Source organism: Drosophila serrata, unplaced genomic scaffold (assembly GCF_035046125.1).
Source record: "Drosophila serrata isolate PLE 108 unplaced genomic scaffold, ASM3504612v1 contig_360, whole genome shotgun sequence".
Classification (NCBI taxonomy): domain Eukaryota; kingdom Metazoa; phylum Arthropoda; class Insecta; order Diptera; family Drosophilidae; genus Drosophila; species Drosophila serrata.
The window spans coordinates 733805-748155 of NW_028257258.1; the positions used below are offsets into that span (position 1 = coordinate 733805).

At 40.4% G+C, this 14351-nt stretch overlaps 2 protein-coding genes across 8 annotated transcripts in view; one reads left to right on the forward strand and one right to left on the reverse strand.

The window, feature by feature from the left end:
• Positions 1–14351, forward strand: part of LOC110191877 (uncharacterized) — a 139202-nt gene that overhangs the window by 10256 nt on the left and 114595 nt on the right. The window lies entirely within an intron of this gene.
• pxb (putative Hedgehog signaling attenuator pxb) overlaps positions 1–14351 on the reverse strand; it is a 176804-nt gene that overhangs the window by 5764 nt on the left and 156689 nt on the right. For all 6 annotated transcript variants that reach the window (XM_086838882.1, XM_086838880.1, XM_086838879.1 and 3 more), the window contains 2 exons: positions 12047–12458; positions 5366–5478 (listed from right to left, as the gene is read on the reverse strand). In XM_086838882.1, coding sequence (XP_086695008.1) covers positions 5366–5478; positions 12047–12268 — 335 coding nt within the window. In that variant the 5' untranslated portion in view covers positions 12269–12458. The remainder of the gene's footprint in view (positions 1–5365; positions 5479–12046; positions 12459–14351) is intronic.

The following is a 14351-nucleotide window of genomic DNA, read 5'->3' on the forward strand; positions in this document are numbered from 1 at the left end:
TTCCGGCTAATAGAGCCATAAGTTCTTGGCCACGCCAAAGATAAATCGATTTGTAATGACCAAGAGAAGCGGGAGCAGACCAGCGGCAACCTTGATAAATGTCAGGTAAACAAGCCAAGGACCAAGAGATGTAGCTCCTCCTCCTCCTCCTTCCTCTCTCCCCCTGGGAAGTGGCTCCAAAACAATTTGATTAATAAAGAATGCCAAAGCAGCCAGGCCAGAACAAGGACTCCCCCAAAAATTCAATTTAAATGAGCACAAAGCGTCAAGCATGTCAGAATGATGAGGAGGCAAAAGAGAGGCAGGAGTGCTGCGGGGGATTCCCAAGGATTCCCAAGGAGCGACACAACCGCGTGCCATGAAAATAATGAACATAATTAAGTGTTGCCCCTGGCAAAGAAAACAGACAGACAGACAGACAGAGAACAGAGATTGCCACCCACCATAAGCATAATGAAAAATGTGAAATTAAATTGACGCCACGTAACGGGGCAAGGATGAGCACCGACATCCTTGTAATGTCTTGTAGGTAAACATGTTGCGAAAGGAAGTCGCTCGTAAAAACTCTCGGCCACACACACACACGGGGAAGAAAGCTAACTGCCGCTTAAGGAATCCGATTGTGGGAGGACATTAAAAATGCCTACTTTAAGGAGTATTTTGCCCGTAGGTAAAACCAGAATTTGTGAGCATATACGAATATGGTTTGATCTATATTTTGTTTTTTTAGGTAAAGTTAAGATTCAATCTAAAAACTAGTATTTTAAACTCTTAAGGGATTAGGTAGTAAACTAGAACTTGAATCTGAAAATCTTCTGGCCTCCTTAAAGCCATCTCATACAGTGTTATATATATTTGATTCCCTGCTGGATATATGTATACATATATAATACACACACACAATCAGGCCTCTCGCATTTCATGTTAGCCTTCTTGTTGACTTTCTGGCGAGAAGGAGTTGGCCTGGCGCCTGCCTGGTAAAATATTCTTAAAAGTAAATTAAATAATGTGGCATGCCACAAGCCAGGGCACTCTTAGTACTCTCTTCGCACTCGACTTGTGTCTTTGGCCCTTGACTTTTGCCCCAGAATGAAATGGGAATCCAGAGTCGTGTGTGTGTGTGCTTCATTTCATTTCATTTCACTTACGAGGCGTAAAAACGAAATCAAGAATGGCCATGTGTGTGTGCTGTGTTGTTGTGTATGCTTAACCCTTTGAGAGCCTTGTTTGATTTCTAAGCGTTATGGCCGGACGGCCATAAAGGCTGGGCCCCCAGAGTGTCGTACAATTTGGCAAGAAAGTAAACCATTTGTATGCAAAAAGGGGTTGAAGAGAAGGCTCAAAGCAAAGGCAGGGGAAATACCTTTGGGGGTGTGTGTGTGTGTGTGCAGGAAAAGCAACAGAAACAGAAACAGACACGGGGGCTTTTCCTTTTGGCATAAGCAATTTACAATAAAAAGTAGCTGGCAACCAAAGGGGCAACAATGTTGTTGGCCACCAAGTAGTTGGGGGAAGGGGCCCGGCAAGAAGTGAATCTTTTATTTATGAACTCTGAACTAAAGTTCCAGACTCACACTTTTAGGGGTTGCAAGCCCGGCACGTAAGAAAAGTAAAACTACAAAAGAAACGCAACCGTACAGAGCTGGGAAAAAGAATGAAAAGTACTACGTATATTCCCCAGGTAGAAAGAAAATGTTTGGGGGAATTGGAAAAGGGAAAAGAGTGAGGAGTGTTAAGACTTTGATATGGAAATATCTTGGTAAGTTTACTAAACTGAGCTGAGCAAAGATGGAAAAATAAGTGCCTCATCACATCTTTATTAAAAAAACTCTAGTAATTTCCGACTCTCTTATTTGTAAATACATTTTGCCAGGCAATAGTTTCATTTGAAGTGCAGTCAAAGTAAATGCTATTTGACTGCCGCCTCCTTGCTTACTTAGGCCACAAAACCGACACCGCCACTTTGGTGGTCACCCGGCTAGAGTCCCTCCTCCTCCTCCTCCTCTCCTCTCTTGCAATTGACCATTGCATAATTTCACTGCAGTTGACCAGCCGGCGGCAATAAGCAAACCAACCGCAGAGACAAAGCCACAGACCAAGAACCCAAGACTGGGCATCAAGTTACCAAAAGCTGGAGGACGTAGGAGGGAACCAGCTGTTGACAGCGTGAGTCACATGGCAACTGTGGAGATTCCAGGGGTATCGGGGGTTGCATTTGATTAAAAAGAAAAGAAAAGAAAGGAAAGGGAAAGGAAAAGCCAGGTTGCCAAGACGACAGCCCGAAATGATTATGATGAGCATCCCTTGCTCCTTGGCTTTAATAAGCTAAAATTGTGATTGTTATGGCACACACACACATCCCGGAACTCGAAGAGGAAGTCAAACAGACGACGAGGGGGGATGGCAGGTAAAATTGATTTTATTTATTTAACAGTCAACAATATGCTAATACTGTTTGCTGTTGTAACTTTTACTTCTCCTGGTTGCCGTGGTTTTCCCTCCCAAACTCATTTAATATGAATGAGCAAGGCCTTGACTCTGTGGCAGTCTTCAATTTTTGTAAAATATACCACAATATATCGGAGCTCGGTTTAATTGCACACAAATTAAGCTTGAACATTTATTGAAATATTATTAACTGGCGACAATGTTAACAATTTTAATAACAAGCGCTTCAGATTCAGGTTTTTTTACTCACACATGGCAATTCGTGTAATTAATAAAGTTCCAATATGCAAACATTTGCACCAAAGTGCGAGAGTGTGTGCTGAAAACACTCTGGCGGTTTATTAAAATAATTAAGGTAATTACGAGCGGAAATGTGGGGGAGAAAACCCGAAAAAAGACAAAATGCATCATAATAAATGCAATTTATGGTTTGAATTTTATACGATAATCGTTTCGGGGATATTTAATTAAATATTTATCAAGAATTTAAAAGCCTGGTATAGTATATATGGGTTTTTCTTGCAGTGCCCTTGACTTGGCATTTATGATTATTTGATTTGTTTTGGAGGCTCGAATAGAAATATAAATAAAATTAGTTGCTATTTTATTTATGCGTTTTCATAGTTATGTTTGTTGGGTGTTCGTTCGTTCTGGGGTCCTGGACACGCAGCACATAAAAGCAAAAATAATGTGCCACATCATAAATGCCACAAAAATGGCACGCACACACACACACCCAGGGGGGAGGTCAGACACTTAAAGCATACACACACATATATGCATAGATAACTATGTAATAAAGATGCCCGTTAGTCCCTATGTGTTTTTTTTTTTGCCTTTGTTTTCGGCCCCAGCATAACCTCAAAAATGATAAAGCACAACAACACAGCATTCGGTGTTCAGTGTTGTTCTTTTACCATCCTCCCACCCGCTTTTCCGCCCGCTTTTCCACCCCTTGTGCGTGTGCGTGCGGTCAGCAAACTTTAATGAATATGTATGAAAATCGCTTGTAGCATTCTCCATGCCTCTTTTTCCCAAAGACCCATGAATATTTCCGTTACGTTCAAGTTTTCTTCCTGTTGTTGTTGTTGAAAGGAAAATCGATTTCGGAACCAGAACTCTGTGAGTGTGTTTTTGGGTGAGAGCATGTTCCTTCAACACTTGTTGATGTTAATGAGCGCCTGGGAATGGGTGAAGTTTTTCCGGCCTCTAAAAACCCAAACCTAGTCCGGAAAAATCCTTGAAAAAAAAGGAAGCATGTCCTTGGTCTAGCTTTAACCCATTAAAGCTGAGGGGGGAAAAAGGCATGCGAGGAGCGGAGAAAAAAAAACAGTGTTGGATTGAGTGTAAAGCTTTGGCCTTGCCTATAACCATTATCTAGCTTGGATTTCATCTCCCCCTCCCCCCGTCCCTCTAACGTTTTCACTCTGCTGTGCGTGCAGAAAATCTTTTGCCAGCTTTTCCAGGTTTTCTCCTGGCAGAGGGGGTTTCCACACTGCATTACATGCAAACAATGTCCAAGGGTTTGTTTCGTTTTTTTCTGCTGCTGCTCTGCTTTTGTGGTTTATTTCTGTAGCAGATTTCATTTCGTTTCACAATCTCACTGAGTTTTTTTTCGAGTGTGGTTCTGTGTGTGTGTGTTTTTTTGGTTTATTTTGCGGGGACCGTAAAAGTAAATTGTTTTATATCTTCACTGGGTTTTTTTTTTCTTCTTTTTGATTTGTGTGAGAGGGTGTGCTTTAGCTTTTTTCCTTGTAGCTCTCACTGCAGCAACATTTATTTAAAATTTCAATTTAATTTAGTTTCGGTTTTAAGTGCATTCAAACCCACTAACACACGCAAACACACACGTATGACCATATAGGTCAGTGTGGCTCCGCTCAAAAGTAGACTACATTAATTTTCGTTTGCCCTTGCGTTTTTTCCCCTTCCTTTCCTATCGCTCTGTCTCCCTTCGACAGCTTTGGAAAATTGGGGTTTTCCCTGCTTTACTATTCTTTTCTTTTTGCTTTTTGTGTTTTTGTGGGAATTTTTTCTCTCTCGTTTTTTATACACATACATTTTTGATATAGTTTTATAATGTTTATGCATTGCTTGCATTTTTTATATGGCGCGAACATTTTTGCGGCCCAACACTTTGCTTTTTATTTTTTTGATTTACCTGGTTCACCTGAATTCTGTGAATTTATTATCCTCTGAGCTGACCAAGTTGATTACACATTTCTCTTTTTTGTAGCTGGTGAATTATTTAGTTGGATTTTAAATCCATGTTGTAATCTTTGTTATATGTTGGAGTTTAGCTCTTTCTAAGCCACATTCCCTTATAAAAAAACTTTGCCCTGCTGCCGGTTACAACAGAAAATGTCTATAAAAATGCAGCAATTCCGCCTCTTTATCGCATCTCAGTCATCTACCAAAGAAAACTTTACTTTTTTTGTTCCAGCGGTTTGGAGCCACATAAATCATAGCGGCAACAACAACAGCATGCCGCATGCAACATGTTGCAGGCCATGGTTAACGCCTCCTTTAAAGCCTCAAAAAGTCTGCAGCTTCCAGTGCGGCAAAAGAGAGGAAAAATAAAGAAAGAAAGAAAACATAGTTGCCAGAAGGGGACAAGCCGCGATAATAGTCAAGACAAAGCCACACAAGGCGATTAAAGGGGGGCGGTTTTCCACAGGGGAAAATATCATCTGAGTGACTGAGTGGTGTGTGTGTGTGTGTGTGTGTGGGCCAAGCCAAGTAATTGAGTCATTGCGGGAATCTTTGCTCTAAGCACTGAGAAAAATAACTGCTTTAAATGTAATGAAAATGTGCACTTATCTTCCATAAATGTCAAGTTTTCCCAGCTGCTAACATTAGTTTATGTTTCTATACAATATATATCTTGTGTTTAAGTAATTCTTTCAAGTGTACTTACTTCCAAACGAAGAGCGACGAGATGAGAACAATCAAGACCAAAAGCAACGCGAACACGGCTATCATGGCTGATGTGGCCAAAGACTGACTGCTATAAAGGCTGGCATCCAAGATCTGCAAAGATATATAATATATATATATATATTAAGACAGGATTTAGTAAGGGGGGAAAGTAAAAGTTAAATGTGAGTAAATCAACGCTCAAAACTCAAACACAAAGCCATTTTGCATATAAACAAAGTCCGAGGGAAGAGATGGAAATGAAAAAAGAAGTGGAAAACCAAGGAAAATATTTTGGTAAATATGCCTAACGAAATGCAAACAAAAGCGCAGAGCACGCGACTTGGGCTGTTAACCTTTTTGGTTACTTGGTTTTCCACCATCTCAAGGAAGTCTTTGGGAGTGTGTAGGCGTTTCACCTTTTTGCGTTTGTTGTTGTTGTATTTGTATTTTCCTGAATTTTCCTTCGACCAGGCCCAGGAAATTAAGGTCAGCTGAGTGGGGATAAGGCCGGCAAATTGCCTTTGAATTTATGCTTGGGCATGCAAAAAGCAACAAAAAAAAAGAAAAGTTACTAAATAAATGATGAAGTCGGGTATAAATAGGGAAATCAGTTGATAAGAGAAGGAACTTGGTAACTGATTTATCCCTAATAAAGAAAGACTAGACTGAAATCTTGACTTAAAGCTTGTGAAAAAATATTTGTAATATTTTATTTATTTCTATTGGAAAAGATTTTCCCATTCGGTTTTGACTGACAACTTTTCCTTATCGCATTTCCGCCTCTCACCTGTCACTGTCAAAAAAAAAAAACTAGATAAACCTATCTAAAACTCAAATATTTTTAATCAAGTATTTATTTTTTATTTATTTCTTATTTTTATTTCCTTTGTTTTTTATGGAGCATTTGACCCGAGAGTCGAACTTGAAAATGCAAAACAACCAGCAGAAGAAAAACACCTCCACACATGCACACCTGTCGCTTTACATACACTCACACACATATACGCAGCATAAATCACTCAAAAACATGGAAAAATATTTTTCCAAGAGAAAGAAAGAGGCAACACACAGAAATTGGGGTCAAACTTTGACAGCTGTGCAAATAATTTTGCCGGCAACTGTGCGCCGATGATGGTTGTGCGTTGTGTGTGTGTGTGTATTTAACTGGCACACTCATTGTACGAGTGTGTGTATATAGGTTACACTTTAATTCGTAATGCATTTTATGCATTTACTAATTTATTAAAAGCATTATTCCCAACTTTTCCGTTTTCGATTTCGATTTGGATTTATTTGCTCAAATCAAATACAAATACGAGTGGCACAGTTTGCAGCAATAAATGCGGAAGCAAAGAGTGCTCTCTCTTATCTACCCCGGGGTAATTAATCATGCACTTGCAGCAAGTATAAATATTATTAATATTTCATTGAGAGCAGCATAAACACACACAGATACAGATTGAGAGTGCAAACAAATAGTTTCAGAAAGAGCGCACATTTTCATAGATAAGCCATAAAAATATTGAACCAAATGGCGAAATTGTTTAAATTATCGAATTTTTGGGGAGGGAAATGCTCCCATTTTCGATTGCTTATCACCCTAACAAACACTTCAAAAAAATTAAGAAATTTTGGTTGTATTTGGAAACCCATTCGAAGACAAATCGTTGAAGTCAAATACAAATAATAATAAATTAAACAATTATGTATGGCAAGCGAGTGAGTGTGTGTGTGTGTGTTGAAAATCTGTAGGTGGGGAAATCCCAAACAATAATGGAGCTGCTGCTCCAAAACTCGTAATCAATTTGATTAATGAGACCTGACGCGAGTTTTCCCCTCTGTCTTTTCCCTCTCAGATTGTCTCAGATCATTCGATTTCGATTGAATGTAGAGCAGTGGCATGACTCGAGGGGAAATGTCCAAAAGCTACACAAGCTCCAGGGGAAAATGTGTAAAGAAATAACACACATGATATGTCACCAAAAGTTTTCAATGTTACAGGTTTTAAATTTCATGAAAATGTATACTTAATCTCTTATTTCTTTTATTTTTAGTACCTTAGCTTTTAACATTCCAATCCTATAGATATTTTCTATCTTTTCCTGCTCGAATTCCCAATTGAATTTATAGAAATCACATTTGCGTCATTCAAGTTTCGATTTCTTTGCTTTGTGAAAAGAAAACGAAACAATTTCCTTTTGTCTCGCCTGGGCAGCATTTCCCTCTTACGTTTCACACATTTTCCAGTCAACTTTTGAACTGCATTGTGTGCGTTGATAATCGATAAATCTAAAATACATGTGTTACTGTGGACTTTACCTATTTGTAATGCTCATTTTGGGGCCAGGCAAATAAATGAGTTTTGGTGGGGAGGAGTGTTTTGGAGAAGGAGACGCATTGCGACAATTGTCGATTGCCACCGAAACGCTTCCAGCTGCCTCATGGATTAAGCCAAAGATAAAACACAAAAAAAAAAAACAGTGTTCCAAGTTGAAAGTAAACATGGGTCGCATTATCGATAACAACAAAAGTAGAGCTGCTGCCAGATAAGCAGTGCCACAGTTATGATTGAAGGCTTTCCATCATCAGCAGGGAGGGGAAAACAAACCCTCTCTTTCGAGGTATTTACACACCCAGCCCCTCCTGGGCATTTCATAAATTTAATTAAATAAAGAAAAGTAGGCAGCAAAAAAGGAGAAAAAAGGAGTAGGCAATGCAAACAAGAGATAACGATAACACTTTGAACGATTTATGTCTAGGCATAGGTGCAGGGAAATGTAAACAGATACAGATACATTTTGAATTCATATTTACTTTTGTTTTTCTTTGTACTCACACACATTTTCCTGAGCATGAAAAGACTCTAACTTGGTCGATAAAATAATTAAGCCCTCCTTCAAGTTGCAGACAACAAAAGCCATTAGTCGAAGGGAATGCTAAATAATGGCATAAAGTTTACACCTCCCCCCGAAACAGAGAATAATAATAATAATAATAAAAAACCAGGAATAAGGCAAAGTGAGATTAACGCAGCAAAAGCTGCAAAATGTTGTTTACTTTTATGCGTATATGCTGGCTTTTCTTTCTGTGGCAACTTTTTAATCATGAAAAATCACCAGGCTCAAGGGCGGCTTCTTGAGTAGGCCATAAAGTGAAATGTTTGCCTTTGCCTTTGACCCAATTTTTAAGTGTTGCCAAAGTGCATAAAAAAAAGCTCAAACAACATTGTAGAGCGGGAAAAATGGGAGTTGTTCACCGTTTGGCAAGTCATCAAAATCAGTCGTCAAAATGTGAGAGGGGAAAAGTTGTACTCACCGCTGCAGAAAACTTTAAAGTTAACAACTTTTCTCACTCTCTCCCGCTCTCTTTCGCTCTGAATGACGACGAGCGCGTTTTCATTTTCGTGCCTGATGAGAAAAACACAAAAGTTTACCCGCCATCAAAACACGACAAAAGGAAAAGCTAGCAACAAGCACGTGCCACTTGCAGGAGGAAAACTATTTTGCAACAACAATGGCCAGAACTTGGCTGCTGCTTTGATAACATGGAAAAAGTTTTTCCGAACATGCGATGCATGTGTGTGGTTGGCGCCTTTTCTTTATTTTTATTTTTTTTAACACCCCCAAAAGCCACCCACAGAAGTTCGATTGCCTCTGCTGCACGTGCATATCTGCAATCGACCTGGTGGATATCCTTCTACATACCACCCACCCCCCGTTGATTTTTCCGCCCCGTTTTTGTAACCACTTGGCGGTGCAATTGTTTGGAAACAACTCGTGATTGAGCCCCATTCCCATAAGATGCTTGCAAGGGCGTAATGAGTTGCGAAACTTGTTGGGCCGAATGTGGCTAAGATGGCGCCATTCGATGGAGGGAAAATGGAAAAGTGCAACAGGGAAAGGATCGTAAGGGATTTTCAATTTAATGAAAATTGTAAGCAAGCTAAAGAAAAAGCTAATACATTGTATGTGTGTGTCATTTAGTCAAGCAAAAAAAGAGAATATTTCCAGTTGCTTTTTAAAAATGTATATGTATACATTTTCCCGCATGAAAATTGTATATTTTTTACCCAAAACATTTTTCATTGTGCTTCTCCCATTCTTGCTCTCTGATTTCTGCGACTGTCTGCAGCTGTGTCTGGCTATGTCAACTGTAAACAACATCAACACTAAACAGTAACAGCAACAACAACAACAGCCTTGTCATTCTAAGCCAACACCACCCACCCACAGGATCGACCACCCAACCCCGGGAAAACCAAAAGCCAAAGCGCCCAAAAGCAGACTACAACAAAAGCCAAAGGCAACAACATTTTGCTATATATAAACATATATAGAGAGAGTGGAAAAGAGGAAGTGGCTAAGGAATTTCGCATTCTCACGACATTTGATATCAATGTCATGCTATTTGCTACACACACCCAATGTCTGGGATGTCCTTTCGTCCCGCTTGAATCCTTCACGAATCCTCACATACATACGTACATATATCATCATCTTCAACAGTTTCCTCGTCGTCGTCGTCGCCGTCGTCTGCTTAAAGGAAAAGTTGAAGACATTTCTAGGGAGTAGGAAGCGAAAGCTGGAAAAAGGATTATTTGCTGCCACGCCCATTGGAGCGAATCAGGAGCTTGCTTGTCAAGAATTTTTGCTTTTCCTTCGCTCACATGAAATTTAATTTCGCTTGTCTGGCGTGGAATACGCCACTTCCGTTTGCCTTTTAAAGGTTTTTTCCTCGTCTCGGGATTTTCCGTTTTTTTCCCCCCCGTTTCTTCCTTCTGGCAGTTGACAATTACACCACACACACACACACGCGCGAGCATTTCCCCCAAAATTGGCACAATTCCCGTTAAACTTATCAATTTGATGGGCGAACGAAGATTTTCCGCCATTGAATTTTATTCCTTGAACGCTAATCCATTAAATTGATTCGGTTGCTCAAATTGATTTTAAGCTGATTTTGTTGAGATTTCTAATGTGTTTACCTGGGATTTATGTGGGGAAACTTCCCAATTTTCAAATCTAATATTCAAAATATAATCTTTGGGTGCCGTGAGATACAGTTTTTCCGACATAAACTGCATGTTAACATTAACATTTGATTTGTCAGCATAAATCAACGGCGACAGCTTCAAGTGCCCACACACGGGCACGGGACTGACTTTGAGACGAGTTGATATAAAGGGGACCACACACAGATCTGGTTTATATAGATACACTTTTCTTTTCTTTTCCCCTGTTCTCCCATTTCGTTTATATTTATTTAAATTTTTCATGTTGAAAATTAAGTGGAAAACACTCGACTCAACTTGGAGTTGGAGTTGGAGTTTTGGGGTTGGAGTTGTTGTTGTGTGGGGCACGTGAAATTTTGGGCATTGACCGCTGATGCCTCGGTGTTGATATGTGGAATTTGATCTTTGTTTTTAACAGAACCCCCCAAAAAATATACATTTATCGCCTAAACAAACACTTGCCCCAGATTAGACGAGTGCCGAGTTACAGTTTTTCCGCATGAAAAATTATCTGTCCTTCGTTCTTGCCACACAACAAATTATATATATAAATATCTATTTTTTTTTCTGTCATTTTCTGTTTCTCTTTTTTTTGTAACCGCTGACAACCTTTTAAAGTTGAGGGTTGATTCCGGGGCCATATGTTGCCAAAGGACTGTCGGCCGAAAAATGCTTTTTTGTGTTTGTCCTTTTCGTGTTGCTGCCGCTTAACTTTTCATTGTTATTGTAATTTCTGTAACTGTGTTTCCTCTGCCCAAAAGAGAGAGAGAGAGGGGTTGGTCATCAGCATCATCATCATCATCATCATCATAACGATGAGGTCCAGCTTCAAGGAGCAACAGCTGTTGCTTGGGCAACTCTAGGAGGCAAAAAGGACTTGAAACGAAAGGAAATTTGTTTCACTTTGCTTTAAAGTGATGCCTTGCGGTTCCTTGTGGGCGATGTGTGTGTGTGTGTGCGATTGGGCGTGGCATGTTGGCAATTTTTCATCGAGTGGGTGGCAAACTTGAATTTAAAGGACCCTAAAGTGGTGGGGTTTTATAGATGAGATGTTAACTTGAAGGTTTTTTAAAGTTCGAAAGCTGGTTAGTCCCTCAATTATCCTTCTGGTCCACAAATTGAACAGATTTTCAATCAAAAAGCCGCATTTATATGACTTGTCAATAAATCAAATCGCATCCTGCAGTTGATTTTCCCCGAGTACCTACTCAACTGATAACATTTTGTTAACATAATGCCACGCCCACGGCCACTACCCACCACTTGAACTACAACAAGGAAGGCTTTTTGTGTTATTGTTATATGCATATAACACATAATTCAATAAAGGCAACAGAAATTTCTGACACCTCTCACAAAAAGCCAAATCACTTGCCAACTCGTTGCGGGGAAAATCCCAACAGCTGTGCCAAAATGCAGTCCCTCATTATGGACGAGAGAGAAGAGAGGGTTGCATAATCAACCCCCTTTGGAAAATCCCATTTGCAACGCCCTCAAAATTATAATCAGCCTAAGCTTAGCATCAAGGGGGAAGAGTGGAAGTGGAAGTGGTAGTGTCACCTAAAATTGCACAGAAGATGCAAAGGTAAAGCCAGATTTCTGTGTTGAGAATATCCTTCGACTTTCCTCACTTTCCTTTCAATACTTAAACTTTAATTCCAAACTTACCGGCATTGCTTGGCAGACATCACTGTCCCATTGCTGCTGCGCCAGGGCCTCCTCATTGCAATCCTGTGGCACCACCGTATACTCCGCCAGTGCCGGTGGTCTGGGTGGTGGCGGGATGAGGAACTGAGGTGGCGGAGCCAGTGGCATGCCCGAGCAATCATCGCAGTCGAACAGGAAGAGTTCGGCTTCGGAGAGTTCCATCATATCCAGCATTTTCCACATTGAATTTGTGTGTGTGTGTGTGATTAAGGCTTGTCTCGAGTGGTGGGGGACGGGGGATCCTTGCTCTTCTCCGTGGGATTATCTATTAGTGGGGGGATTCCCCGGTTTTCGCTTTTGAAGTTTTTGGGTGCGTGTCAAATTCGCTGCCCGATCGCTGTCATCTGGACAGCCTTCATCGGCGGCCTTTGAGCTGCAAAGAACGAAAGAAATGGGAAGAAAAAAGGACTCGGGTTAGTTGAGTTTTGAAAAGTACTATGCTCTCTGTGCACAGCATGTGTCCTTGTGTCCTTTTTGTGTGCTAATTATCTCACACATGGATGTCCTGGCACGTAACAATCCCTACCCGTAATTAGCTTGATCCTGGCCACTTTCCGGCATGCACGCTGCTTGTCACCCAACCAAAAAAAACTGGGAAAAACGGAAAATATATATAAATTTATATCTCCCCCTAACCCACCCCCCTCGGAACCAATGTTAATTTTTATTGATTTTCCTTAATGCGTTTCCATTTTTTGCTATTTATTTTTATTTACTTTGCTTGCCAGGACTTTGCTCTGCTTTTTTCTTTTTTGTTTCTATTTCTATTTTTATCCCTCTGCACCCTGATTTCTGTCGACTCACTGGCAATTGTTTTACCCCTAGAGTGGTGTGTGTGTGTGTGTGTGCTGCTTATTTTCTATTTTCTATTTTCAATACTTTTATTATTATTATCCTTTTTTTTCCTAACTGCTGCGGTTGTGTTTTTTCTTCACACATATGCTGACAAAATAATTGAGAAAAAAACAGTTGACTTGGTGAGACCTTTTTTTCGGGTTTCAATTGAGTTAGGAAGGATGATTGATGATCCTGCAAGGCAACCCGATATATTACGAGTCCGGTAGTAGAGTAGGTAGAAAAGTATCCCGGGAGTTTAATCGAAACTTAAACATTTTAATGCCGCTTGTGGGACTTGTCTTTCTCTTCTCCCTCGGAGGCACTCTGACAGCTCAAGAATTCCCCATCTGCTGCTGTGGGGTAGTCCAAGTCCAAGGTTGGAACCGTTTGGGATTGTGATTCTGATTTCGATTCGAGGCTGGATTCCCATTCTCAACATATGTTGCCAGTTGGCTTCGTTTAATTAGCTGACAGTTCTGGAGAGGCACCGAGACTCGGCTTGAGACTCGCCCGGCAGCCTGATAAGATCTCACAAAAAAATATATATATGTATATACACACAATGTGCAGTATCTGTGTGTGTTGTCTTGCAATCAAATGTAAGCCGCTGTTGACATTGGAGATTAAAAGATATTAAAAACGAAGACGACAACGGGCCTGGGCCTGGGCCTCTGGACTCTGGAGTAGGAAGCAGGAGGAGAGAGTGGTTACTCTCGGATGTGGACACAATGATACACAGACAGGCAGACAGTTGGAGGGACACACAAAACATGTCAAAGATGAAATGTTGTAAAGAAAATTGAATTGAATTCAAGTCCATTGCAGACCAAAAACTAATAAATAACAAAAGAAATCGAAGGGGATATAAAAGTATAGTCGAAGAAAGAAATCCGCGCACACACTTCAAACTTAAAGCTTTAGTTTTTGGGGGACTTGTCTTTATTTTCCAACCTCGGTATCTCTTGAAAATCGATTGAATTGTCTGGCTTGGGTGATTAACTTGAGCAGACAAAAACTTAAAAAAAAAAGAAACGAAACGAAACGGTCGAGAATAATGAAATAAATCGTGTTGAAAAAGACCCAAGAAGGGACGAGAGGAAACCCAAGACCAACCGACAGACAGACAGTCAACGAAATCGATTTGTTTTGAGATTAAGTCGCCCCTCCTTATACCTTCCCTTGGACTTCGTCTTTGCTTTCATCCAAAGGACCAGGAACCAGACTTAACTGAAGCATAAAACGGAAATGTTATGGACAGGCCCGAAAAGGAAAAGCGTAATGGAAATCAAAGTCCTAACCGAATCAGGTGGAGCGCTCTTTCGGGGGGGGCAATTAGCGTGGGCAGCAACTCGTTTCGATAAGAACGCGGATGGATCTGCAATCAAAGGCAGAGGACTCTAAAAGCACTTAGATAATTGTCTTTAAAGCT